This window comes from Zeus faber (assembly GCF_960531495.2).
Source record: "Zeus faber genome assembly, chromosome: 19".
Taxonomy (NCBI): Eukaryota; Metazoa; Chordata; class Actinopteri; order Zeiformes; family Zeidae; genus Zeus; species Zeus faber.
In genome coordinates, this window is record NC_137206.1 from 9306738 (window position 1) to 9334235 (window position 27498).

The 27498-nt window shown below is 43.1% G+C and overlaps 2 protein-coding genes across 3 annotated transcripts in view; one reads left to right on the forward strand and one right to left on the reverse strand.

Annotated features, from left to right (window-relative positions):
- sspo (SCO-spondin) overlaps positions 1-14651 on the reverse strand; it is a gene marked incomplete at its 5' end in the record, with an annotated part of 92300 nt that extends 77649 nt beyond the window's left edge. The window contains 17 exons of the mRNA XM_080020094.1: positions 3591-3861; positions 4506-4671; positions 5230-5448; positions 5609-5781; positions 6223-6379; positions 6546-6687; positions 6779-7031; positions 7593-7749; positions 9247-9372; positions 9757-9842; positions 9958-10116; positions 10392-10494; positions 10735-10958; positions 11822-11992; positions 12939-13021; positions 13485-13694; positions 14599-14651. Coding sequence (XP_079876220.1) covers positions 3591-3861; positions 4506-4671; positions 5230-5448; positions 5609-5781; positions 6223-6379; positions 6546-6687; positions 6779-7031; positions 7593-7749; positions 9247-9372; positions 9757-9842; positions 9958-10116; positions 10392-10494; positions 10735-10958; positions 11822-11992; positions 12939-13021; positions 13485-13694; positions 14599-14651 — 2753 coding nt within the window. The remainder of the gene's footprint in view (positions 1-3590; positions 3862-4505; positions 4672-5229; positions 5449-5608; positions 5782-6222; positions 6380-6545; positions 6688-6778; positions 7032-7592; positions 7750-9246; positions 9373-9756; positions 9843-9957; positions 10117-10391; positions 10495-10734; positions 10959-11821; positions 11993-12938; positions 13022-13484; positions 13695-14598) is intronic.
- Positions 14652-19567: 4916 nt separating this feature from the next.
- On the forward strand, positions 19568-26130 carry aoc1 (amine oxidase copper containing 1). Of its 2 annotated transcripts, XM_080020677.1 has the most exons (6): positions 19579-19674; positions 21054-21116; positions 21691-23238; positions 23882-24170; positions 24506-24638; positions 25059-26130. In XM_080020677.1, the coding sequence occupies exons 3-6, from the start codon at positions 21702-21704 to the stop codon at positions 25326-25328; spliced, it is 2229 nt and encodes a 742-aa protein (XP_079876803.1). In that variant the 5' UTR covers positions 19579-19674; positions 21054-21116; positions 21691-21701; the 3' UTR covers positions 25329-26130. The 2 variants fall into 2 exon arrangements, with proteins under 2 accessions (XP_079876802.1, XP_079876803.1); XM_080020676.1 differs by lacking the exon at positions 21054-21116 and having other exon boundaries at positions 19568-19674.
- Positions 26131-27498: the final 1368 nt, after the last annotated feature.

The following is a 27498-nucleotide window of genomic DNA, read 5'->3' on the forward strand; positions in this document are numbered from 1 at the left end:
TACAAAACATGCTAGGTCATATTCATTTATGACAGGGTCGGCAATCATCAATGATTTATATTTCCTCATCACCTAATTTAACAGAGATGTCACTGAGAACAGTTTCCCTAAAAAACAGTCAGACAGATTTAAATAAAGTATCACAGAAGTTGTCGGTTGTTTAACACATCTTACAATGCACTTGGGCACATCATCAGCGATGTAACCCATGCTACCCCAGGTGTTTGGGGTTTTTCAACAGTGAATACACCCTCGCCCAGGCAACCCAGTTGTGGATGATCGGGCAACACCTTGTGACCCAGTAGCCTGTGAGGTCCAGATTACCACTTTTGAGCCACAGCCCTCAGAGACCCTCTCTGCCATCTCAGTCTCTCTGTTCTCACTCTGTGACAGTGAAGATGTTTGTCTGACCGCAGCAGCTGGAACAGTCCATTGTTGGGGTGGTGAGGGTCCTTTATGATCCTGCGGGCTCTGCTACGACCACTCCTGGTGTAAAAGTCCTGCAGGGAGGTGAGGGTAGTTCCAGTGGTACGTTTGGCTGAACGCACCACCCTCTTGCCCGCCTGTCCTGAGCAGTAAACTTGATGATTGGAACATGTCCCAGTCTACGTCACTCAGAGCATCCTGTAGCGCGGCTTCTGATTGGTCCGACCACCGCTTTACGTCCCTCATCACTACAGTTCCACGTACGATGCTAGGCTTGTAAATAAGAAGCAACAAGTTTACACCCCCTATTTGGTTGTTTAGGGGGTAGAGCTGGTTTCGCACGGCCCATTGCATGGCTGGCCTAGTAGTTTCCCCAACTCTTGTTCACTTTGGCTGGGATTTCCAAATAATAACAATAATAATTGTCCCCGGAGACGGCAGAGACATATTCAGACGTCTACAGTAACATAAGTGGCTCTCGAGCCCGTGTTTCCCATGGAAGAGCAAAGTTGAACCAACTGCGAACCGGCACTAGCACCAACCCAGAACCAGAACTGGGTTTGGTGGAAAGAGGGTATGTTATGGATGGGTTCTGGGCGCATCCTATGGAGATGTGGAACTTGTCCATCACATTCCCCCTATTCACAAACAGGGACCTGGACTTTGTTGGCTTGAAGCACATCCGAGCCCAGGAAATTAGTTGCTTAAGGCCTTGGAGGATCCATCCGCATCCAGGTACTGATGTTGTTGTCACCGTCACTTGACGAGCATTTTCATGGCCAAGGCCATAGCCACCTCTTCTGGAACTCCTTCAAGATGGGCTTCTTGTTGTTGAACTCGGAGGGAGGTTCTGATGGTGATATTCAGGCCCTGCAGGTTCCCAGCTCCTGCTCCCTTGCTCTGTCAATGCCCAAGAAGCTGCTTGGTGAATCCGAAAGGGTTCGCGATAAAGGCCCTGCCCTACTGAGGGTGCTGAGCTTCTTTCTGACAATGTTCCAGAGCTCTGCCAATGTCCTGCTGTCCTCCTCCCTCGCCTCCTTGTGTCGCCGCCTGAGGGACCTCAGCTCCTCCTTTAGCTGACTGATCCTCCTCTTCCACCAGTTTGACCGACTGGAGTTTCTGGCCATACGTTCCTTCTTGGTGCAAAACATTTCAGCTGCGATGTTGACAATGATTGCCGACATTAAATGGAGCCGTTGGTCATGCCTAGCAGTGGCTTCAAGGCCCAAGTCCACATTCTCATCAAACTGGAGCCACTCCTGCTCCTTGTTGGCTGCAGGCCACTTCACCCGCCGCGTCTCTGCTTTGGGGTGTGGCTAATGGCACATGGAGGTTCCGGGCACTGTGGGGTGACTCCGGGCTTGGCTCCTCATGCAATCCTGTGCATTGTTCGACTTGCTCACCCATTAAGCATCTCATCTTGGCCCGGTGGATCTTTAGGCATTGCAGGTTTTTACAGACTTTGCCACATACACTGCACTCTTAGTCGGTACTTAATTTGTTGGGTCACTGCCTGTTTATCCATCCAGCTGGGGTGCTCATCCCCCCGTGCTCCCCTGGCGGTATTTCTCTGTCTTACTTTCCTTGGCTCGGTTAGGGCTTCTCCCTCTTGAGTTTTCTTGGCAGTTTGGGGTGCTAACCCTCACTGCTCCGATTGCCTCTCCAGCTGTCGCCACATTATTCATGGTATTCATCCTGCCTGTTCCTGGATATCACTGGCCTAGCCAGGGTGAATTAGTGTCTCACACATCTTACAATGTGCTTGGAAGAATCATCAGTGATGGCAAAATAAATAAAACAAAATCGCTTACTGTTCTCTTTTCACAAGGTTTTGGCTCAGACACCACAGGGGCCAAAGCCAAAATGTTATGTAATGCATCGTTAGGTGTGAATGACTTTATTTTTATAAAGTCCTAAACCTAACGCTAAAATTATCCAAATTCACGATTTAACCAGGTCTTTACTCCATATGGCACATTGACTGTGTGCTCAGCAGTCACTGAGGGAAGTGAATGCACACCCACACACGCACGTACGCTAGTAAACAAAGCTGTTTCAACACTGATGCTGTTGTTCAAGTGCAATCGTCCAAGGCCTGGAACAAGCCCAGACAGTAGTCATCAAAGATGTCATGTGGTGAAGAAATGCAATGAAATCAACCTATCCTGTAGCTGGAGGCAGCAGGAACATAGAATGATTTCATCAGAGCTCTTAAACCACCAAGGATCGGTTGGAATGCTACCAGGACTGGTATCACTTCTAATCAGAGCAGTGTTCTTGTGTCAAACGAGTCAAAGGTCAAACCTCACTGACTGTGAGTCTTTTTATTGGCGTGTCCTTGTGATAACGCTAAAACTCAGATGTGGTCATAAAGGAGAACGCACAGTTTTACGATGTCCTATAAAATAATCAAACTGTACTTTTCTAGATGAATTTTACTTTCTGTCCATACTTGCTTTAGATTTAGCAGGTGTGTTTGCATGCAATTAGGAAAAGCTAAATAATATTTGTATGTGTAACTTGTCATGTCATGACATTAGTTCAACATCTTAAATACAGCCAACAAGAACTAATGGTGGAAAATTAGACAACTCTCTCCCGCCTCACCAATCAGGCGGCAGGGATGCACTAAAATAAATTACTTCTTAAAAAGCCAGAAAATATTGAAAACAAAAAAAGAAATGTTTTTTGGTTTTTCTTCTAAGATAAATTCACTCACCATATATATTATCATATGAAACTATACATTCTCCTTCTCACTTTAAGAATATGTCTTGAACAGTACTAGGTAACAATAGCAAGTTCTAAGTCATGAAAGTACATTTTTAAATAGAACAGCAGGCCTTTGATGCTCTTCAACCTGAAAGAAAAATGTTGAGAACTATGTATTGTTCTACAAGGGAATAAGATGTCTGTTCTTTTATTTTTGTAAGAAGTCTTACCAATAAAATAAGCTATTCTTCAGCCTGACCTACTGTAATGCCATGAATATGGATGTGTCTCTTGTGGACAGCCACAACAGACATTAGGGGGAAAACCCCAATTATTTTTGAGCACAAAGAGTCTGCAACACACCTGGTGCTGATTATAATATATCAGAATTTAATAGATTTAAATATTTTATAATTGAAGATTTTGATAAATAAACCCATGCAGAGACGTACCAGGTGTTGCAGTTGGACTTCAGAGTTGCACCAGGCTGGTAGGTCATGTCTCCTTGCACGCAGGGGCACAGAGCGACGGGCACACACTGACCCTGATGGTCCTGCGCCAGCCCTGGGGGGCACTGGCACCCTGGCACACAACTCCTTATGGCCCCTTCACCTTTACCATCATCATCATCATCACATCTCCAGCCCTGTCGCAAGTCTGAACAGGAGCCCCCGCACACATGGCCACACTCTTGGTACACCTGCCCCCCCGAACACTGTACCGCTGGGGAGAGGAGTAGAGGGGGGAGGAGGAGAGGGGGAGGGGAGAAATTGAAATATATTCCAATATGTATTTATTAATTTTGCTCAAAGACACTCTGGCAGTAGGCACCAGAAAAAATGGAGGAGCATTACTTATTCATTCTTATGCACCTTTCTTAACACTTGGAGTTAGATAACACTCTAAAAGAGAGACATGTACACTTGATCATACATGCATATGAATAATTGCTACTGTGGAAGACAAGGGGGGCGTGGTTAAGCCACGGTCTGCGGGTGACAGCGCTGGCTTCTTTCCGCCATGGCACAGCTGTACCGGGGCTGCCGATCAGCCTCATTAGTGCTGATTGGTTGGACCTGGCTGGGAGAGCTTTCTTAGGTGTTGTCTTGTCTTGCAGTGGAGATCGCATGGTGCAGGAAGCTGCAACGCCTGCAGACAAGACCACGACTGAGGAAACCCAGACTCTCATTATTCCTTTTATTTAATTGCCCTCGTTTGGGCCAGAGAGCCTTTTTGTTTATTATCATTTTTTGTTTGCTTTTGTCTTTGAGTATGATCCCATTTGCACATATAAGTACTTACTAGGCAAAAATGAAACATACAAGAAAAGTCAGAGGTCATGGTGGACAACAGCCTTCCCTACTTACGACAAAAGGTGTGGTTGCGCCAGTGAATGGCTACGCCCTCCTGGGCACAGTGGCGGGCGTATGCGGTGAGGACGGTGCAGTGGCAGGCTCTCTGCGGGGCGCAGCCGCAAACCTCGGACTGGCACAGCCGCAGGTAAGGCTCCCGCTCGACCACGTCATGACACGCCTACACCACCCGAGGTAAGATGAGGGAAAGCCAAGGATGAAAGAACAGAGTGCCGGTTGTGATTTTCCAAATTACACCTCGTGGTAGAAAGACATACCACTTGCATGCATACATACAAAAAATCACAAAACCTGAATATTTGAATAGTTGTTCGTCATGTGTTGTGTGTTGTGATAACATGTGTTGTTACGTGATATTATAGTTGTGTTGAGGCCCAAACGAGAACACAAGGGAGAAAATATGATGGATAGGAGAAAGGGAGGGAAAAAAATAACTAATCAGGACATTCTAATGTGGATTTTTTTAAATTAAAGCACTATAAGATGTCACAGACAATCTAAAATAAGAATGAATCTATAATACCAGAATTTTCAATTAGCCAGTCTACTAATTATCTGAAGTGGATTAAAACATTTTACCATATTTCTTCAGTAGCAACAGTCATAGAGACAGAGACAGAGCCACACCCACACATACACACAAGCTCCGATACAGTTGCCTCTGTCATCACCTGGGCTTCTGCATATTCCTACAACTCTCCTCTGCCGCACCACCAACCTGAAATATGGGGCTATGTATCACAGAGCACATAGTCTCTGCAAAGTGTCTTCTCTGGGTGTACGTGGTGCAGGGGTCCTGTGGGCCCCCACTCTGTGAAATGCAACGCTCCAACGTGAACTTATTGACAAAGGACAAGACGCTGGTCTCCACGTCTCCCTCGGGGGTAGTGAAGTCATCGTGCTGGTTCCAGGTCAGCGTGCCACACAGGCCACGCACCTTCAATAGACGTGAAAAATGATGGTCAAATATCTGGCACCGGCACATAACAACAACCCAGCCATTTACTTATCACATGATCTTAGAGTTTCAGCCTTTGTATATGTTTGGTTATGTGCTTTTTGACATCTTCAAAGGGGGACCACTGGACACGACAAACCTTGCTTGCGAAGCCAGGCTGTAGGGTGATGAGGGCCAAAGGTCCATCTAGGTGCCAGAGCAGCTGGGCCCCAAATGTCTGGACCAGGACGAAGGAGGACGAGACCTTACGCACAATGAGATCCCCTGTCACTAGAGGCAGGGCTTCCCTCTCTCCATTCAGCGTCACTGTGCCTGGGGGTTGCGGAAACAAATTTAAAGCTGGGTTGGACAAAATCCTGTCTCAACCAATGGCAAAGATGTATTACTACAACAACAACAGCAACAAGCCTTTTATATCAAATATTGCCATTCCAGCACAGAGTGGGTATAGGATTAGCTCAGGTATTCCAACAATCTGGGAGGAAGGAAACAAACAAACCACCAGAGCCTTGGAGTTAGAAAATTGTTGGGTAGACAGTTTGTTAGTGGTACATTTTATAACCGTAGCATGCTTTTTTTGCTAATTTACATTGAAAATCTTATTGTCAATGCAGCTTTGAGGTTACAACAATTTCTTGAAAGCTAAAAAGGTTATAATAAAAAAGATATAAGGTATGTAAAAATTAAATCAATGAAGAATATATGAAATCATTTTTAATAAAATGAATGATAAATAACCAGCTAATCACTCACCAATGTCAGTGATGGTGACAGTGGTGCGGAGGGCTGTGACTGACATCTCCCTGAGACAACCCAAACCTTCACCTCCGATTCCTCCTGCTCTCCCTCCTACCCCCGTCTCACACTCTCCACATCGCACGCTCACCACTAGCTTCCTGTCCACAAAGTCCTGGACACACCCGTGTGAGGCGTGCACAGCGAACAGGCAAAAACACACAAATAAATAAGGACAATTCTTAAAACAAACGAGAAAATGTAATTGATTTGGATTTGTAGGATCAGATTACACTATTAAAGTAAATACATTTGGAATCACTTCTTAGTGTTACTCTCACCTCCACGGCAGTGAAGGGACAGTCCCCTCCCTGGAGTGAAAACCTCTTCCTGTCGAAAGTGGTGACCTGTAGCGCCCCCATTAACGTGCACTGGGCCGCACACCTCTCCCCTGTGCACTGCCACTGGCCTGCGTGACACTCACTGAGGAAGTTGTGGTGGAGAGGTCGAAGGATGTTGACAATCTGACAGACAGACAGACACACACACACACACACACATACTACAAACTCACCAGGTATTACACTGCTGCTGTATTGTGCCGCCTGGCTGGTAGACGCGTCGTCGATGGAAACAGGGACAATCACCCCTCTTCAGACAAAGGCCCTGGTGGAGGTAGAGGCCCGGGGGGCATTCGCAGCCACCCACACACTCCTCCCGGCACTGGCCCAGGGCCGCTGCGTGCCCAGGGGGCTGGGGAGACATGCAGCTGGGGGGGCAGGAGGACACGCAGTCTGAAAACACCTGGCCTCTGGGACACACACGGCCTGGGGAATTTCAACAAATAAAGGTTATTAAAATGGGAAAACCAAATCTGTGGCTGCCTTTCTCTTGCAGGGAAAGACAGATCCACCATCAACACCGACAATGGAGACAGCGTATTGAGGAGCACATACATAATGCAGATACATTTGAGTGGCTGTTTCTTCTAGGGGGCCAGCTCAATGAAGTATCAAATATAAGATTCTTCAAGAAAATAATAACCAAATATTCTAATTAAATAAATGTAAAATAAACAAAACAGTCTTAAACTTAGTCATACTTCATCTGAAGTATCACAACTATAACTTGCTCAATGTTTTACTTTACTTGATTTTTTTTTTATTTTATTATCTATTTTGTCATATTAATCTTTGTATGTGATGTGAGGAGGTTACGATTATGCTAATGTTCTGTGCTATTGTTGGGTCATTGATAATTTTTTTTTCAAGATAGACTTAACAAAATAATGAATGATGGGGAATCCATTCAAAAAAAAAAAAAAAAAAGGCGAGTTATCTCTTCTCGGTGTAACTGACGGGCAACAGTAGCGAGGAGCTCTATTTTACCACAGAGGGTGGCTGTTCTCCAGATGATGATGATGTGCTGCTGGGCACACTCTCTGGCGTAGCTGGCCAGGGTGTCGCACACGGCCCCCTGCCTCTCTCTGGGGCCCAGGCTACAGTACAGATACAGACAGGTGTCTACGTAGGCCGCTGGATCCACCTGATTGACAAGTACACAATAAAGAGAAATCAACAGACATTAAATGTTATTGCATTATGCATGTGCTCCTCTGTATCCTGTTTCCATTGTTGGTGGTGGGGTCCATGGGCACACGCAAGACATGAAAGGCAGTAGCGGTGAATTTTGTAAACCTGCGCAGCAAGTTGTGGTCAGTAAACTGTCCATATGGATGAACATTCACTAAAAGGAACAGCACCCTTGGATGAAAAAAATATTATCCGCACCACCTTGAGTGACCGAGGGGAAAAAATAAAATAAATCAATGATAATCAATGATCAGGAGAAGCTAACTTTCTTTTCTCGGAAGTTTGCTTCTTCCGATCATTGATGTTTTGTCCCCTTGACTTAGAGCAAAGACGAGGTTAAACAAGGGTAAAACAAAGTTGCAGTTTCTGGGATTTGCAATGTAATCCACCATAGACAGACAATGTTCCTAAAAGTGCTATTTTTGTGATAGTGTCCTTATACTACAGGCTAATGTAGTGTTAACCAATCTGATGCTCCAAGCTTGTCAAATCAAAAGCGAGAAAATTAAATTTATTTGTATTTATTGCATTATTAGTAATAATGTGGTAGGCAGCCAGCTATTTTCAACATTTACTCTGCAATTCATTCCCACGATTGTTCGATCCACAGAGGCAGACTGTTTAGCTAGAAAATGTAAACATTTTTTGGCTTATTGTCCCTTATCGCGGAACTTATTCTATATGGTGGTGGTTAATGAATTAACCTCTACCACATAGAATAAGTTCCAACCCAGAAGCACACATGTGAGCAAGATACAGGAACACTATCAGTTATTTACTCATTAACGAACATTATCACTCAACCGGTTAAGCGGGGGATCAGGGGTCAAAACAAAAGCCCGGGAGAGAGATTGTCAGTACAGATATTTAGATTCAAGACCCACTGGCACCAAATTAGGTTTTATACAGACAGCTCATAAACTCCAACTCATTAACCAAGATTGTATTGTGTCAAGCATCACTGTGTTTGCATAGCCCTAACATTTGAGTTTCTGACAAACCTTACATGGTCATCCATATGCAATGGACATTTTCCCTGAGCATGCAAACGGAAAATTAAGAAAATGACAAATCATCTGTTGTCAGTACTCATTTTACAGACCTACCAAGCCTTTTGAACAAGTTCAGCGAAACCAATAATTGGATTTGATCCCTATTCCTGAATAAATATTAAATAGTTCCAATGTCCACAGTGCATACACTTGCCAGAGTAAAAATGGAACATCTGAGTGAGTGGTTGGATCCGTGAGAACAATTTGACTGGGGAAAATAAGGGGTTCAGCATTGCAACACAGGACAGTGCTTCATCGTGGAAGCTTAAATCCAAAAAACATTGGTTTTAACACTAAATTTCTTTCATTATTCTCAAGTGTATTTTTGTAGTTACAGCAAATTAAATCAAATAAATCTTTTAGTAGTACTAGTGTGAAGTTCATCAAAGCTGTCTGACCCGGTGCTGGCAGCGTGTGAAGGGGCTTGCCAGCAGCGTGTGACACACAGATTCAGCCTCCTGGCGCAAGGCAGCATCTCCTGCGACGTCACAGCTGTGGCCCAGCTCTGCCGCGTCGCTACAGGCCTGCGAGAGACGGAAGACCGGAAATCATTATTTCAGGACGCGCCGCATTTAGGACAGTGTACTCCTGAAGTTGAAACAAACAAGCGGAAACCCTCAATTCTGACTCACACCTCTCCGGGCCTAAATCTGAGAATGCCTTGCAAAAATTCTGATCCCATTCATCTGTTTTGTAGTTTGTTGGCTGCAGCGGAAACTTAAGTTGGTGTTGTACAGCAGTCAAGTTCCAATCGTCAATACCGATTGTCCACAGGCCTAAACTCCCCAGGTGCATTAAGACAGTGATATGGCTCCAAGAAGAATACATCTCGTGATGGACTAATTAGTTCCATATAATGTAGCAAGTGAGAAAATCCTAGTTCAATCGACAGTTTGTTTGTGCATTACCTCGTTCTGCTGGTCGGAAACCCTCCAAGAGTTGGCAAAGCTTGCAGCAAATTGAGAAACAGTTCCCCTCATTGTGGTGAAATCATCTGTTGCCGGGGAAAAAAAAGATAGTCAAAGAAAATGTTTGTGGGTAAATAAAGAAAAGTGTGTGTGTGCGTATGCGTGTGTGTGTATGTGCTTGCGTGCGCACGCGCCTCTCACCATCAGCGTTGCTGTTATAGAGACCGCATAGGCCCCTGGTAGCTGCTGAATGTTCAGCGGTCACCGTTAGGTAGACGGTGTTGGCCATGTCAAACTTCACCCTCACTCCCAGGCCGCTCTCAACAAAAGCAAAGTCCCCCAACCAATGGACACTCACTCCTTAATAAAGTAGGAAAACACAGTAAGAGCTGACTGTCTGATAGAAGTAAATGCAATTCTACATAGTTATGCTATTGTAATTGAGGTCTGTTGAAAATGAAATCAAAATATTACTTTACTCAATATGAACATGTTTACTAAAGAGCCACTGCATGACATGATGCCACACGTAATAATCATACACGCGCAAACAACATTAGACAAACACACAGAGAGATACGCATGCATGACAACAAGCTAAGAGAGAGGTTTGAACGAAAATGATATTAAGCGACCATTTTGAAAGAGTGGTTCTCCATGCGGGACCAGGACGTTGTTGAGGGTTAAGTTCCTGCGGTGGACTGAGACAAGATCCAAACCCATCATCATCCTCAGAGCCTGTGAAAAGGTACAGGGAAGGAATGTGAACATATACCTCCACACCACACACAAATCGAGAAAAACAGCATTCAAATCGACATGGAAGGAAGCTATTGGCAGCCATTTACAGTCGTTATTTTTTTTTAATATAAAGCTGCAGTACATCCACTCCTGGGCATTCCCGACAAAACTCTGCTGATATTTACAGAATATTCAGCGAAATGGTACTTGTGGTAAAACTCAACCTCTTAACTTCACCTTGTTGCAGTCTCCTCGTCCATCACAGACGGTGCTGATGTAGACGGCCCAGGTCCCGTCGGCGGATGAGGCCAGCACGTAGGTACAGCTACCCTGGAAGTTGAAGTGCTTCCTGTCAAAGGAGCGGTAGTGGCTCCCGCCCCAGGTCATGCAGGTGGCTGAGCCCTGGGGGTCTCTGGAGCTGGCCAGGAGACCCCCACGCACCATCGGGGATAACTGGGAGTCTGGAGGGTGGGTCAGGGAAAAGAGGGTATGATTTTTTCCCATGTCAGTCGGAATCTTCTCAGAACCCTCTGTTAATGGATTAAATTGTGTATTGGCATACACATTGTAGAATTTGGCTCTTTATTATTATTTTGTTTTTTCTTTCCTCAGAAAGCCCTTCAATAACAGGAGGTCGTAGTAAAAGTCAAAAGCCAAATAAATATTCAAAGCAGACCACCGACTTTGAATGCTTTGGGCTTTGGCGAACCTCCTGGAAATTGTACGATGGGTTGCGAGGTGTAGGGAGCGAATCCAAGACACGCAACTCATATTAGTTGTTTTGATGGTACTCAGCTGACATCCAGCCTCTCGTCAAAATATGCAAATATCATTGCGCAAGCAAAGGGGAATTTTCAGATCTGGATCAACACCACCCTGAGATCATATGAGGGTAACCAAATGACGAATTTGCTCACAACAAATATAACAGTGACTGAAATACAGCATGATATGCTGTATTTCAGTCACTGATATTGTTCCATTGCATTGCATAATAACCGAGCGCTATACTTAATTATTATTTTTTTAGCTTCCCTTACTTTTCTTTGCTAAATGACTTTTTATTCATGAGATTCATTGAACTTATTATTTTATTTTGCTAATTGCATTTATGCTGTTATTATTTAGAGTTTTTTCCAACTTTTTTTTGGCCATAAACAGGTTTGGAGGTTACAGTATTTTGAGATGCTACAGTATTTGGAGGATGAGTTTTAAGGTAGGGAAAAGGAAAAAAAATCAAATTTTGAAACGCTTGGTGTAATACAAAAACTAACATCAAGTGCACCAAAGAAAAGGTCATCGTGCAGCTTGAGTGTTCACTGACCAGGCAGGAGCGTGTAGGTGCATGAAAGGCAGGACTGATCTGAGGCGTTCCTCCAGCTCAGCCCCCACAGGCTGCTGCAACACTGCTCCATGGCCATCAGGGAAGAATTGTGGAGCCCTGGGAATTCCTCGCAGCTCCACGTGGAGTAACAGTGACCACGTACACCCACACCTCGGGGGGGACGGGACACAGAGTTGAGCTGTTAAATCACATCGCTTTCGTGACTGAATGGATGATTGTTTGTCTTTCTTTTCAACTTAAGGAAACACATGCAAATAGACGAAACACAAGCAAATTTTTAAAAGCTCAATCGAGTCAACAGAAAACACAACCGGTGGCCACAATTACAGAAGTGAGCCACACAATTACGGAAATGAGCCTCACGGGATGCACTGATTTATCTGCAATAAAATATAATAAACAAAATTATTGTGTCTGTAATTCTCCTCCATCTAATTTCTCCATGCAGTTAGAAAAAGAAAATAAAAAAAAAACTTTTATATGAATCCACAGTTTTCACTTAAGACATCTAAGTGCGATGTTCCAGAGAAAACAGCTTCTACCGGCTCTGTGATAGTGTGGTTAAGTTAGGGAACGATTGTGTGTTTTCTGTTAATGCGGTTGTGTTTTTTCGTAATTTTCTTGTGTATTTCCTATTTGCATATGTTTCGCTCTCAGGGCCACCGTACATAACGGTCCCTGAGAAAGACACTTCACCACAAAGACATTCAGGGGCTTTCAGTGGAAGAATAATCTCTTCAGTGTTTTCTCACACTCAGTGAAAACACAAGGAAGTCAAGAGAGTTGTTTGGACAAAGAACTTGAATCCCGGAACGGTAAAAGGTCACACATAACTCTCTGCTACGATCCAGGTAGTGAATGTGCAAGATTGGTGAGTGGTTTTAAAACAATAACTACCCAAACAATGAGAAAAACAAGCCTTGGATTTGGCCCTGGCACTAGACTTGTTGCTTCCTCTTGTTTTCCTCTTAACGAAAGCATTCGTAAATACAGCTCAGGATAAATCTGCTTTTATTTCACTCATACGTGTGGGTATGTGATAAGCCTGACACATGTGTGTGTTGTGAGGAACCACCGGTCAGTTCCCCATCCGTACCCTGCGAGCAGCGTGGCCCCCCCCAGCCCTCGCAGCAGCCCTGCAGTGTCTTATTCACCCTCTGGCTCGCCATCTCTGGGGGTCTGGGGGAAGATGGATTTGCGTCATCGCGGGGGACACATATTGAGCGAAAAGTTTGAAAGAATAGGGGCGAAAGAATTTTCACATTCTGCTGAAGCTGTGTTCTACTAGAACCGTGCTTGTTTTTGTGTCCCTGCATGACACTACATGAAGGAGCAACACAGTTGGCTGGCTCCACTGTGTTGAAATGGAGTCAAAGATACTGCAAAACAATAAGTTTTTTTTTTCCCCACAAGCCTCCCTACAGACTTTCTTATCCCATTACTAAGATAACAAATGATCTCAGATTTAACACAACGGGCTAACTCCTACGTGGTGGGTTTTAATTAACGAGTTCAACTAGGTCCACTGCTGGTTTATGTAAACATGCAGACACCTTATATTGTAATTCCAATTTAAATTCCAAAAAATAGTTATAGAATATTAATCAATGTTAACTAGACGAGTTAACAGTTAGTAACTTACTTGTACAAGAAGCAGGAGGCCTTGGAGCCCTGCCGTTTGTAATAGAGCGCAATGCTATCGTCCCCCCCGTGCTTGGCACGCATCCGGTCCACATCCAGCCTCCAGCCCTGGGTGTTGTACCGGTACACCTCAGAGCAGCCCACTTCTAGCTGCAGACGAGGGGATAAGAGCCGCTCCACTCGCTCTTCCACAGTGTGTTCACACCAGTGTCTGGAGCAGGAAAAAAAAAAAAAGGATTATTAAATTGTTCCGCTGCAAGCTCATATTAATGTTTGCGTTTGTTAGGAAAAGTGTTTTATTCTATTACAGCAGTAGTGTTGCGCTCGTGACCTGTCGGCTTTTCAATGATGTGCAAGATGTTTGTTTATCAGCAAAACAAACACATTTACAATTCAAACTCATCCTCAGTTTATATTTGAAATAATTTCTGCCGGGAACTATGAAGTTTTCTTCGACTGAGATGATGGACTCAAATTCCTGAGACATGAGAATGATATCCGCATGGGAGCAAACTGTCCAACATACCCATTGTGTAAACAACCTCTCTCAACCAGGCAGTCTCACTTGATCAATAGGCCAAGCCCTGATGATGACCGAGTGGGGATGAAATGTTTGCACAAAAAATATCTCAGAGCAGTATACGTCGTGTTGATCTGTTTTATTATAACACGCTAAAAATAATCAAGAACAATACATACCGGCACTTCCAGTTCTGTTGGAATGCAGGCAGAATAATCAAATTAATTATTTAAGTTCTTGAACTTTAAGTGGTAGAAATGTGAAGTCTATAAAGAAAATTGCTGGTGAAAGAATATTGGTGAAAATCATCATTCCAAGATCACCTCATGTATGACAGGCAGTCTTGTGTTTTCTATGTGGATCCTTAATATGGGAACATTGGTTTTAAATATTTGAGTGGGTTAACTGTTGGAATTCAATGCAGAGCACCAGTGGAACTGCCCCTCCTCACCATTCTCTGGTATCCCATTCGGGCTATGGTTAACTCTAGCCTTTAGAGCGCCGTGCAGGTGGTACACGCCCCTCATGCAGGATTCTAGGTGGACAAGGTGAACATCTACAGTGTCTGCGTTTTAATGTTTAGAGACGTACACACCCCATTCCCATCACCAGCGGCAGTCCCAGTAGAAGCAGAAACAGAGCCTCCATGATCGTGTCTTAAGACAGTTTCTGAACAAAGTTTCTGGGGAAAATAGGCGTAATGATAAGCACCATCACATATAGCTGGAACATAGTGGTAGAAGCAATGTTCACAATTAGTTATTTGTCTCGATTTTTACATTTCTTTTACCTTATGTATCAGCTGGAGAGAAAAAATATCAACGTACAGTTGCAGCAAAGGTTATAGCATATACAGGCAACTTTAAAACAAATCAAAATATCAATACAATTTTTTTTTTTTAATTCATTTCCAAAAATCTAGTATACCAAAAGCAATGACTGAGCCATGCTCACATGTCCCACCTTCTCGTTCAATTGGGTAAGCAAACAGGCACTTACCTTAAAAGTGCTGTTGAGACAAGCTCTTAAGAAGACATTTAAAACATTTAACTAAATCCTTGGCTGGTAAGTAATTTTGGACTTTTTGATTACTCAATTCTTCAATTTATTTCTATTACAGGTTTAGTACAGTCCTCAGTTGAGTGATATGTTGCCTTATGGCAACATTATCACTGTATACACAGTTTTAAATGCGGGGGGATGATTCCCAGGATGTACAGTGCCATCTGAGACCACTGTCATTGGCTATAGGGGGCCATGTTACAGCTGTGAGGGAGAGCATTGGTCCATGGACCTATGACGGACACATCCCCTGACCTTGCCCAATCACACAGTACACACTGTAGGTAGAGCTGGAAGGCAGTAGTGTGTGTGTGTGTGTGTGTGTGTGTGTGTGTGTGTGTGTGTGTGTGTGTGTGTGTGTGTGTGTGTGTGTGTGTGTGTGTGTGTGTGTGTGTGTGTGTGTGTGTGTGTGTGTGTGTGTGTGTGTAAGCAGTTGTGGGGGTGGGTGGTTGAGCCTCAACTGCAAGATGAAGAGATGTTTGTCAGAGCCTAATCCTATAAAGAGAGAGGTTTCGGGAAGGATGGTGGGGGCGTTTATTCAATGAAACGTGTCAATAGACATGGGGCCATGAGGCTTTCAGACTTGCCAATATCCCACATCTGACCTTGCGACCCCCAGAAAAGGAGGTTCAAACACAGCTGTCACCAGAGTACACCGTGGCATGAGCTCAGCCTGGAAGGAGGGAAGGAGTTGTCACTGTACTAACAGAGGTTTACCTTATGGCATGACGCATAGAATGGCGAGAAGTTTCTGAAATGAATGTTGTTCAGGCACCGAATCACTGCTATTTAAAATCCTTAATTATCACACCATTGTGATTCTGTAAGGCTGCAAAGTAGTAAGTGGTAGCAGTACTGGTAGCTGGCAGTGGTGGCAATTCTGACTTCCAGTATTGATAATAACTAGTGCGTGCCCATTCAAAACTTAAGACTTCCTAAGACATTTTAATGGCACAGTTTAACAAAATGTCAATGATTCAGTCCTGTGTTCCACAATGGAAGATGGAACTACCGGTTGAAGACATACACGCAAAAGACACGCACGCCCATTCAAAAATACTTTCTAGGACATTTTAATGGCACAGCGTGACAAAAGGTCAATGATTCACTCCTGTGTTTCACAACAGAAGATGAAACTGCCGGTTAAAGTCATACACTGGGTAAAGACCGTCTTTGTTATTAAGTCGCAGAGCCTGGAAGCCCCGTCCCTCACTGGCTCGCTGTTCACTGTTTATTAATATAACATGTGCCGCGTGTCCAAATTGCACCAAATTCCACACTGCACTTCCTTGGGCGCCCTGCCATACACCCGCCAAGAGTGAAGTTGATCGGATGAATGGTTGTAGAGATAATGGAAGGACATGATAATCGAAGGACATACAGAGATTCCTCCCTTTATAGTTAGACTCGGGCATGCCCATTCAAAATTAAAGACTTTCTGAGACATTTTAATGGCACAGTTTGACAAAATGTCAACAACTCAGTCCTGCGTTCAGCAACGGAAGATGAAACTGCTGGTTAAAGTCATACACTGGGAAAGACACTCTTGACTCAGTCGCAGAGGCCTGAAGGCCTGCCCTCCGCTGGCTCGCAGTTTATTGAAAGTTTATTAATATTACAAGTGTCGAGTGCCCAAATTGCACCAAATTCGACTCTGCACGTCCTTGAGTCCCCAGAAAAACACCTGCCAAGTGGGAAATAGGTAGGGCTAGGTAATCTAGGGACATTATAATCGAAGGACATACAGACCTCCCTTTATAGTTAGATACAATGTGATTTCAAACATGTTAAGGACATAATGAATGCTATCAGATGGCACTTTGACCTTAAACCGTATCAGATCATGAGTTAAATTGCTGTCACTGGCCTACGTTGCACATTTGAGTATTTTTCAAGCTTATAGAGCTTGTGCGTAATCACCGTGTGTCGTGACATTTCACTGCATATACGTATGTACAACCGTATGTGTATGTATGTGACAAATAATCACTTGAACTTGAACTACATATAAGCTGAGCTTGTTCACTGCATCTCATACAGTGCCGTGATATAAGATAACGTTCATTATATAAGGTTAAATGAAAGGAGTCCCAGTTCCCAGTGCATTTAGTGCAAGTAGTAAGCATTAATCAAACCTCAGTGCACGTACACCTACACTGCATTTACAGCTTTTCTTAAACTTTTTGGGAAACCTTGTTATGTTCCATATATATATATCACAGTTTTGTGTGTTTGTGATCAAATTATCTCCAAGGGTAAGGGATGGATTTTTCTGACTTTGTAGGTTTTTAATGCCATACCCAAAGAAAGAATAACATTTTGAAAGTGTCCTATCTCTTCCTCCTGGTGTTGTTCTTAGTGTGTAGCTGCCATAATTACCCTCTGACCTTGGTTGGTGTAAGCCGTTTTGTTTTTGATATCATAGCTGAGAGAATTTATATAAATCTGTCCTTTTGTTTTGAAGCGGACTCTCCTTAAGCGGCTTGAGTCGAGAGACGTGGAAGGTGGGATGAATGCGGAGAGACCGGAGAAGATGCAAGCAAACAGCTGCTGGGTCGAGGAATTGCCATACAAACCGTGGGGCTAGCTTTCTGGACTCAACCCGGAGGGGGACATACCATGTAGAGAGCCAGACCATCTGCCCCAGAGATTAGGCGGGAGCCGGGTTGCGGCGACGGTTGGCTGATCTCTGATCGCAGTCAGAGGTGTGTAATAGAGTGGCACAGGCCTGCAAAACACAGTCCAGAAAGGAAAAGTGAATTGAGGCCCCCTATCAGAGACGATGTCTCTCGGTAGGCAGTGCACTTGAAGGATGACCCCCTGCTTGGTAGACGTGAGAAAAGGTGTGAGGTTTGGTGTTCTTTGATCCCGGGCAGTATGAAAGAGAAAAGTCAAATAAATTTAAGAAAAAAAAGCGCCCACCTGGCCGGTCTGGGACTCTGCCTGGCTGACCGGATGTATTCAAGGTTCTTGTGGTCAGTCCAGACACCAAACGGTCGCTCTGCTCCCTCTAACCAGTGCCTCCACTCCTCCAGCGCCATCTTGACTGTCAACAGCTCCCAGTTCTCAATGTCATAATTGCGCTCTGCAGGCGATAACTTGCGAGAGAAAAAAGCACAGGGTTCAATTTGTAATCGACAGCAGCTTTCTGGGAGAGTACGGCCAAATGACGCCCAAATCTGAGGCATCCACCTTCACCACAAACTCATGGGTGGGGTAAGGCAGGGTGCGAATGGGTGAGGAGGTGAACCGTCTCTTTGACTCACCGAAGGCTCCGGGGGCTGCTTTGGCGTCCTTTACAGCTGAGTGTTGAATCACAATAAATCACTAGTAATTCCAGAAGCTGAGGAAGGAAAACTTTAGTGAGGACAGAATCATATTAAGACACTCAACAGTGGTTGCAACTAGCGTGCAACTATCAACTAACTAAAATATCTGCTGCGAAAGAAGTTCTAGAAACTAGATCTACATGTTTACACTCAAAACATCTAGACAGTGGATCAAGCTCGGACAAGATCATCAACAAAGTCAAAAGAGGGTTGAGCCCCGTTTAGAGGCCACATTAAGCCCCATTTCCACTACACAAAAAAAACACCAACACCCATTTACATTGGCTTTTGTCTTTAGTGGGAAAGGTTACAATTAGGGATGCACGGATTGTTAAATTCTGGGCTGATACCGATACCAATGTTTTCCGAATTCCCTTGAATGCACAGTCACTTACATTTTTCTGAGAGTCTTCTAAAATCGATTGCAAATGGCGTCGTTCTCTCGGACGGATAAAAAAATAACTTCATTATTTGTCTATAGGCCGATGGCAGTCAATAAGGCGAATATCGGTGCATCTCTAGTTACAATCATCATTCATTCCCGGGACAAATAACTCTGCAGTAGTCGGGTATTTATCAGCTCCAGCTTCGATCGGCAGTGATGGAAACATGACACCCAGTAAGACATGCTAATTTTCGCATGTTTTCCAGTGACATGCTATGACAGGCGTTGAAGTTCTGGACGTTGGCTAGTGATCAGCAATTAAATGATAATTCGATCATTTAACATCTGCTTAACAATCCAAAATCAAAGTCAGAAGTCATTAACTTTTTTCCCCACATGCAGGAAAATGAAATGTTTTAAGTGTGGGGGCCGCTTCGTGGGAACCCCCAAATAGCAGTGCAATGAATTAGCAACTTATTGAATGAAAAGATATTTCCCAAAATGTCCAGCTTGACTTTAAACGTGCAAAGTTCATTCACCCCTCCAATAAATATTTAACATACAGTATGTTCTAAATTATGAAACTTACCGATTCCAAATTGCTTTTGTTGCCTAGACTGAACTCAGTTCCACTGGATTAATTATCTGTAGACAGCATTTGTGATTTCATCATATTTACAACCCCTTGTTGGCCAATCACCTTCTGCCCTGCAAAGTAGGAGGCTTAATATAAGCAGGAACACATTATTTCCTGTTTTCATACGACTCTTTTCTTCGATTGCCCAGGGAGGAAATATTATTCAACTGGATTGGAGCTGCGTTGAAAACAATCAAGGTTGTTTCCCAGAGGGCTTGAAGCAAGAGGAAATTTCAGTATTTGAAGTGCATACCACAGGTACAGTGACCTGGACTTTTTATTTGTTGCATATAGAGATAAAATATATTTCCAATAAAAGTATATAGAAACTCTTACAGCATTTAATACATATTATATATTATTATAATGATAATTATTAGATAATTGTATTACATAAGGCTACTATAGAAATCAAACTAAGGGAGTTCTAACGTATGTGAAAACCTAATTTTATGCAGGACCTAGTCAATTGGTAATGGTGGAGAGTGGAGAGCATTTAATATGACCTTAGCTGGCCTTAATGAATGTCCAACAATATTAATGCATGAATAATGTTCACACACAGACAGACAGACAGACAGACAGACAGACACACACACACACACACACACAGGCGCACACACGCCCAACAAACAGAAGTATGTTTTAAGTAAATGTTTGGCAGCACCAGGAGCAATATAGGAATGATAGATTAAATTACTTTTGTTCACATAGTGTAAACACTATAAACACTATTCATAAATAACATCTAAAACTAAAGGTTCACAACTAGTATCTTTAAATTTGGAGATTGTTATTTTAATTATTAAGTACAAAATACATGTTTAACTTTAACTTAGTCTACTACAGTTATGCTTTGTAGATATCAGTCTTTACTGGATGTTTTTTGCTATTTAAATATGGTCAGGAAATGGAATAATCTGGCTTGGGGCAAAAATAAATTAATGAAGTGCAAATAAAGTGAAACACTGAAATAAAAACAGTCCTGCACTGATCCACCCCAAAGATACTAGAAACTGTAGTAATAAAGTTAATGTTCATGGGTGCTGTAGAGATGATGGAGGCAGAGTTGATACGAGAGTACCTGTTCCAAGGCTGTCTGTATATATTTTTTTTTTACCAACTAACGGAACATTCCCAAACCTAAAAAATGCTTTAACAGACATTCCGTCATGGTTCAGACAAAAACAACCACAGGGTGGTGGTGGGGTGTCGGTACAATTATGTTTTCACCCAGATGGCCAGGCTGGAAACTTGGCGTAGTCTCATGAATTCTTCGACACACATTCTATCTATCTGATAAGCTGGCGTTATGTTTTGCTTGTACTAGTACAGTAATATTGGTTAAATTCACTAACAATTACTTTATGTGTAAACCCAACTCCATGGATAAACAACAGTAAAAGCAACATAAAAGAGACAAAATGCAGTAGTGGTATATAGTGGTTCTCCTTTATAGCTGAAGAAAACCTTGTCAACACCTTCATTGTCTTGGCAAAACTAAGATTAAACTGGACAAGCTTGAGCTTGTCTTCTATTGTCGCACACACATAGCATTACGTGCAGCGACACATGCAGATGGAGGCTGTGAAATGTCTCTTCTGCATTTTTACCATTGAGGCTTGTCCTTTCTCCAGGGGGCAGGCCAGGAGTGGTAGGCAGCTCACAGTACAGTGCCCGGGGACCAACTTCAACTGCTGGTCAGACGATGTTTCTTGTGCATGTTTTTAGTGGGGGTTCTTATGATGTTATATGGAGGAAACCCCATATGAGCACGGGGAGAACATGCAAACTGCACACAGAAAGGCCCCTAATTCGGGAGATAACCCTCTGGAGCACGGTGCCAACAGCGCCCCAGGTGGAAATTGAACCCAGGACCTTCTTGCTGTGAAGCAGCAGTGCCACCGTGCCACACAACTAGATGCTTTGAATCATTGCTGTGTGTGTGTGTGTGTGTGTGTGTGTGTGTGTGTGTGTGTGCGCGCGCGCGCGTGTGTGTGTGTGCGGGCATGTGTGAGATTTTAGAAGTCCTCTTTTACCAGGCTGCTCATTATCTTGGTCTCACCTCTAAAGAAAAACAATATAAGGTGTTTTATATTGTGCAACTGGGCTCCACAGACCAAAACCCCGACTTACAAATCAATCCGTCACTGAAGACTGAATACAGTGTCTTCTATAATCAATATAAACATCTAAAGCATCTAAAGAGCTGTATTTTACCTTTGCTTGCCCTAATTCCATATTGGATGCTTTCTCTTTCTCTTTGCATATCAGCAAGCTCGGCCATGAGGATTATCTGTTTTGTGTTGCTGATCTTTCTGGGAGGCTGTGTTGCCTCAAGAGGACGAGACTGGGCTCATCATGGCGCCTCAATGTTCGCTGACCTCACCGTCCGTGAGATGAATGCCGTTCGAGACTACCTTCACAGGCTTCCGGAAATGCAACTAACTGATGCACGTAACAAGTCTTTGAAAAAGAACAACATCTTACTCATTGAGCTTCATCTTCCAAGGAAGCACGAAGCCCTGAGGGCCTTGGACCGTGGACAGGCCAAGCCGCCACGCCAGGCACGTGTTGTGGTCCTGTTTGGCAACCAGGCTGAGCCTAACATCACTGAGTACATTGTCAGTCCTCTCCCGTTCCCAACGTCCCACAAGACCAAAAACTTCAAGCAGGATAAGGCTATTCATTTTGAGTCACGTCCAATAACCATTTCAGAGTATGAACACATCTCTAACATCCTGGAGAAGATTGCAAACAAGGCTTATAATCTCCTGTTTGAGACCACTGGAGGGTTTTCCTATACGAACTGCAGTAACCGTTGCCTGACGTACACAGACATAGCCCCCCGTGGACTCAGACCAGGTGAGAGAAGAAGCTGGGTAATGCTGCAAAAAGACGTGGAGGGATACTTCATGCACCCTGTTGGGTTTGAAGTTCTCGTTAACCACAAAGACCTGGACCCACAGAAGTGGACTGTTGAGAAGGTCTGGTATAATAGCCAATACTTTGACAGTTTGGAGGAGCTGGTAACAAAATATGAGAATGGCGAGGTGGAGAAGGCCAGGCTACCTGACCACAATGACAATGACACCTTCTCCACTTACATACCCCGTGGCCACAGCAACTCCCCGACAGATATTCATGGGCCGAAACTTGTCCAGCCACAGGGGCCTCGCTATCACATTGAAGATAACTTTATTGAATATGCCGGTTGGTCATTTGCTTATCGAATGCGTTCGTCTGCGGGCCTTCAAATCTTTGACCTACGTTTCAACGGGGAAAGAATTGCCTATGAGATCAGCCTCCAAGAAGCAATCGCCTTTTATGCTGGTGACACACCCGCTGCTATGCAAACAAAGTACATTGATTCTGGTTGGGCCATGGGCACCTCAACATTTGAGCTGGCGCCTGGGATTGACTGTCCAGAAATTGCCACCTTTGTAGACCTCTACCATTACTATGATACGGACAAACCTGTGCACTTCAAAAACGCATTGTGTATTTTTGAGATGACCACAGCGACGCCTCTTAGACGGCATTTTGATCCAGACTACAAGGGGGGCTACAACTTCTATGCCGGCCTAGATAATACTGTGCTGGTGGTGCGAACAACATCAACAGTATATAACTATGACTATATCTGGGACTTCCTCTTCTACCCAAATGGGGTGATGGAGTCAAAGGTTAGCGCCACTGGATACATCCATGCAACTTTCTTTACACCTAATGGACTAAATTATGGCAACAAGGTTTATGACTACGTGCTCGGCAACCTGCACACACACCTCATCCATTACAAAGTGGACCTCGATATTTCTGGTGGGTACTTCAATACAATCATTTGCCTGCTTAGTTGGATAAGTTCCTGTGCATTTGCCAAATGATTCTATTAAACAATCGCTGTGCATATTCATTTTTTAAATGACTGAAGTCAAATGAAGAACAAAAGGTTGTCTATCTGGACTTTAACCCATCATTCAATGTAGTGTTAACATGAAAAATAATATTTTTTGTCATTTTTGTATTGACGAGCTATGGAACTAATGTATAACAAATAGACATTCTGCTGTTGAATGCTTTGAAGCAATTCCCAAAGCCATCAAGAGTCATTCTAAACCCAGCAGTCCTCCATCAGGAGGACAACTGCTTAGCTCAGAATAAAATCAAATCAAATATATTGCATCTCAATGGTATAACAATTGTGATCCCAATGTGTATTGTTTCATTCAATATCATATATTATACTATGAAGGAATGCAGGCTATAGACAGATATGATGCAGGATTATACTCCTCTGGTAATGACGAGTGTACCTAACTATTAGTTCATCTACAGGAGAGCACAGTCAACACACCTCCGCCTTAGTGATCTAACCACCCATTAAACTGTATATCCAATGTACATTATTTATTGGAACAAATTGTTTTAAAAACAACTTTCTTGTATACTTTTTGTGACTTAGGTCAGGAGAACAGCTTTGAGTCAATAGATCTCAAGTTTGTTAACATCAGCAATCCGTGGAGCCCAAAGGATACAATCATACAGTCCAAACTACACAAGACGCAGCACAAGACAGAGCGCTCTGCCGCTTTCCGCTTCGGCAAGAAGTTCCCCCGCTATGTACACTTTTACAACCCCAATGAGAAAAACAAGTGGGGCCATGAGAAGGGCTACCGGATTCAGTTCAACTCCCATGCTTACAGCGTGCTGCCCAGAGGCGTAAAGGAGGAAAATGGCATCTCTTGGTCCAGGTAATGACACATTTTCCAACTAAGGTTCCTGACATTATGTGCTGCTAAAGGACAACAAAAAAGACCGAAAAGGCACTTGAAAATGGCACTTGATAATTACAATAACATTAATTAAATTATTAAAAGCAAAAACTTTTAATGCTGAAAACATCCATAAATTGGGTGACGACACTGTCCAGATGCTCCAGATGTGTCTTCTGCCCTCTACAGTAGCTGTACACACATGAATAATTGTTTATAACAGGAAACCTGTCGATGTGTGTGTGTGTGTGTGTGTGTACTGAAAAATTATGAAATTCTTCATTAATGGATCAGTTGACTGGACGTATCTGCAGGTACCCGCTGGCTGTGACTCGGCATAAAGACAGTGAGGCCAGCAGCACGAGTCTTTACACCCAGAACAATCCCTGGGAGCCTATGGTGTCCTTTGAGGATTACATTCGGAACAATGAAGATATTGTCAACCAGGTATCCTATATGGGGCTTTGCTGTAGGCGCATCACACATCTCGTCTGTATAGCGATGGAACAGATTGTACGGAATTGTACAGGAAATCTAAATCTCCTGTTGACTTCCAATGGCTTTGCTAAACCATTGGCATAGTCTATTCCTATAACAAAACTGAATTTAGGTATTTATACTGTGTGGAATATATGTAGTACCACAAGCAAAGTTTCTTTATTTAGTCAGTAATTCATGCTTTAATCGTAAGTATCTACAAAGTCACATGAATAATACTTTTTCTGTGTTTTGTGTATCTTTTTCGATAATCATTACAAGATATGACTTAAGTTCAAACACAACAACACTGCTCACACCAGTATTTTAATATCTAATTATAGGGTTAAGGGTAAAGGGTTAAAAGTATAATTTGCTTTCCTCTACTAGGACCTGGTAGCCTGGGTGACGGTAGGCTTCCTACATGTACCACATTCAGAAGACGTCCCCAATACTGCCACACCTGGCAACTCTGTCGGCTTCTTCCTCCGACCATTCAATTTCTTTGACGAGGATCCCTCTTTGGCATCCAAAAACACAGTCATCGTTCGACAGGACAAGAACGGCAACATCAAGGTTCAGAGATGGACACCTGAGGTCGTAGGTCACTGTGTAACAGACAAGCCTTTCTCCTACAATGGCACTTATGCAGAGGTCTAGGGATATTTATACGTGGCACAATCTTTTGAATTTTGAATAAGATTGATATCTCATACACAGTTTAATGCTACAAGGTAACACATATTGTTGATATTAGAATTCTCTCTCTACCAGTTTGCATTTTTATAAGTTCACAATATAACTTGAACGTTTATATATGGAAACCTAAACACAATTTTTTTCCATTCAGTCGGCATGAAATAAATGCTTTTTAAATACAGTTGCAGGAAGCGCTCATTTTTGGACAATAAACTATGTTGACTTCCACAAAGAGAATAATGGTCATGCAAAGTAATGGTTTTGTAAATATGATGAAATATATCCAGTAATAGGCATACATTACAGGTTACATCACCAACATTACTAGAGGCCGACACTGCAGCCCAGATCAGCACATATGCAGCAGTGGTTAAGGTAGCTTTGTGTCGTCTGCTGTCTTTGTCAATAATGTAATGTAATAATTTACAGTTTCTTACTTACTGTACTTTATGTATTACCAGACCACTGTACTATACTGTATGTATAACCAGACCAACTCTAACAAGAACTTAAGAAAGTTCCACTCATCACCAAGATACAAGAGTATGAATGTGAATATAGTGAACTGAGCCAAACTGTGCCTAATGCAAAAATATGTGGCATGGCCACTTGCTTTCTGTCCCGCTCCGTAGACTTCTATTTGGTGAAGTTGTATTGCTTTAACTACTTCAGATTCACTCACAATTTTGTTTATGCAATGTATGTAGATGAATGTCAAGGTGGTTAATGTCCATACAAATAAAATTGATTATTTTTATCTTTATTCCTGTGTGTGCCTATAAAGCTGGGCTGATTCCCCTACCCCCATAATGATTAAATCCATCCTTTATCCTCAGAAAATGGAAAAACAGACCTAAATGATTTGTTCACATAAAATATTGGGACACAGGTATATTGTCGCATCAACAACACAGCTGCTGGATGTGACCGTGTTTGTTTTAAAATGAACAGCTTTCAACAGACTCAACCTCAGTATCAAACACATGAAACCAAGCAAGGCCAAGGTTGGGGGTTAGGGCTGGAGAACGTTAAAACAACGAGCAACAAAACGAGCATGGTGTGGGAAAAAGAGCTCCCCTAATCCCGTGTCAGGTCTCCAAGGACAGGGGTTTAACTTTGACGAGAATCCAGGATGCAGGACGCTGAGGATCCGTTCACAACATGGAAAACACTCTCAGGTCTCACTGCGCTACCCTCGAGTCAGCCCCCCATGGCGGGAGCCCTTTTGGCCGGGAAGACAACAGATCTTACTAAGCAAAGAGCCTGAATCCGGATCCTTCCGGATCCACAAACACTCTGGGGTGCCACCTGGTTGCATGTTGTCCTTGGCAACCCTCCCTCCAAATACCATGCCAAAATGGTTTTATTTAACTAATGAATGTCTTCTATGAGCATCCAACAATATCAAGAGGATTTCCTTGAACCAGTGCTGTGAATAATGATAACATGGCCTAAGCAGGCCGAGGTTTTTTTGCCAGCCAAAGCAGTTTACGTAGGAGACAAATAAACACTGTTGTGCCTAAAAAGGAATTTGGCTAACAACAGTTGTCAGGAATTTCCCAATCAGAAACCTGTTTAAAAGTGTGTGCAGACTTTTACCAGTGTACATGGTTAAACGAAGCCTTGCACAACAACCTTGCAATCAGGAGAGAATAGCTTGCGTCTGAGCAGGGGGACAGAAAAAAAAACCTGATGATTCACTCCCCTGGGGTAACTGGCATTCCAATAGCTATTGCCATGGAAATGATGGCATTGGCGTCATAACACACAAACAGCCGCCGAACACTGAGCCAAAAACAAAAAAATCTGCGGTTGAATGGTTTGCTCTATGACTCTCCTGGTGAAGTGTGGGAATATCTTTCAATGCCTTTATTGTCTCAAAGGCTTATCGGTTTACTTTTGCAATCACAGTTTAATCCCCTAAGAATCGTCAAATAGATAAAATAAATAAACTCTCTCAATCATCACAAAGTTTATAATGACACCGCTGCAGCTAGAGACATATATCATTTGACATTTATTGTTTATTCATTATGTGTCACAGCAATAAGGTGCCTACTGTATCGAACAAGACAGCATAGAGAAAATATCAAGAAAACTTCTATTTGTCAAATAAAGTCAGGCACGGAAT

What these genes read in the sequence shown, in the direction of transcription:
- aoc1 (XM_080020676.1), top strand. Translation starts at nt 21,702, where the DNA reads ATGAGGATTATCTGTTTTGTGTTGCTGATCTTTCTGGGAGGCTGTGTT. An exon ending in AGTGGACCTCGATATTTCTG is followed by an intron (nt 23,239 to 23,881) that starts GTGGGTACTTCA and finishes TTTGTGACTTAG; the next exon opens with GTCAGGAGAACAGCTTTGAG. An exon ending in AATGGCATCTCTTGGTCCAG is followed by an intron (nt 24,171 to 24,505) that starts GTAATGACACAT and finishes ACGTATCTGCAG; the next exon opens with GTACCCGCTGGCTGTGACTC.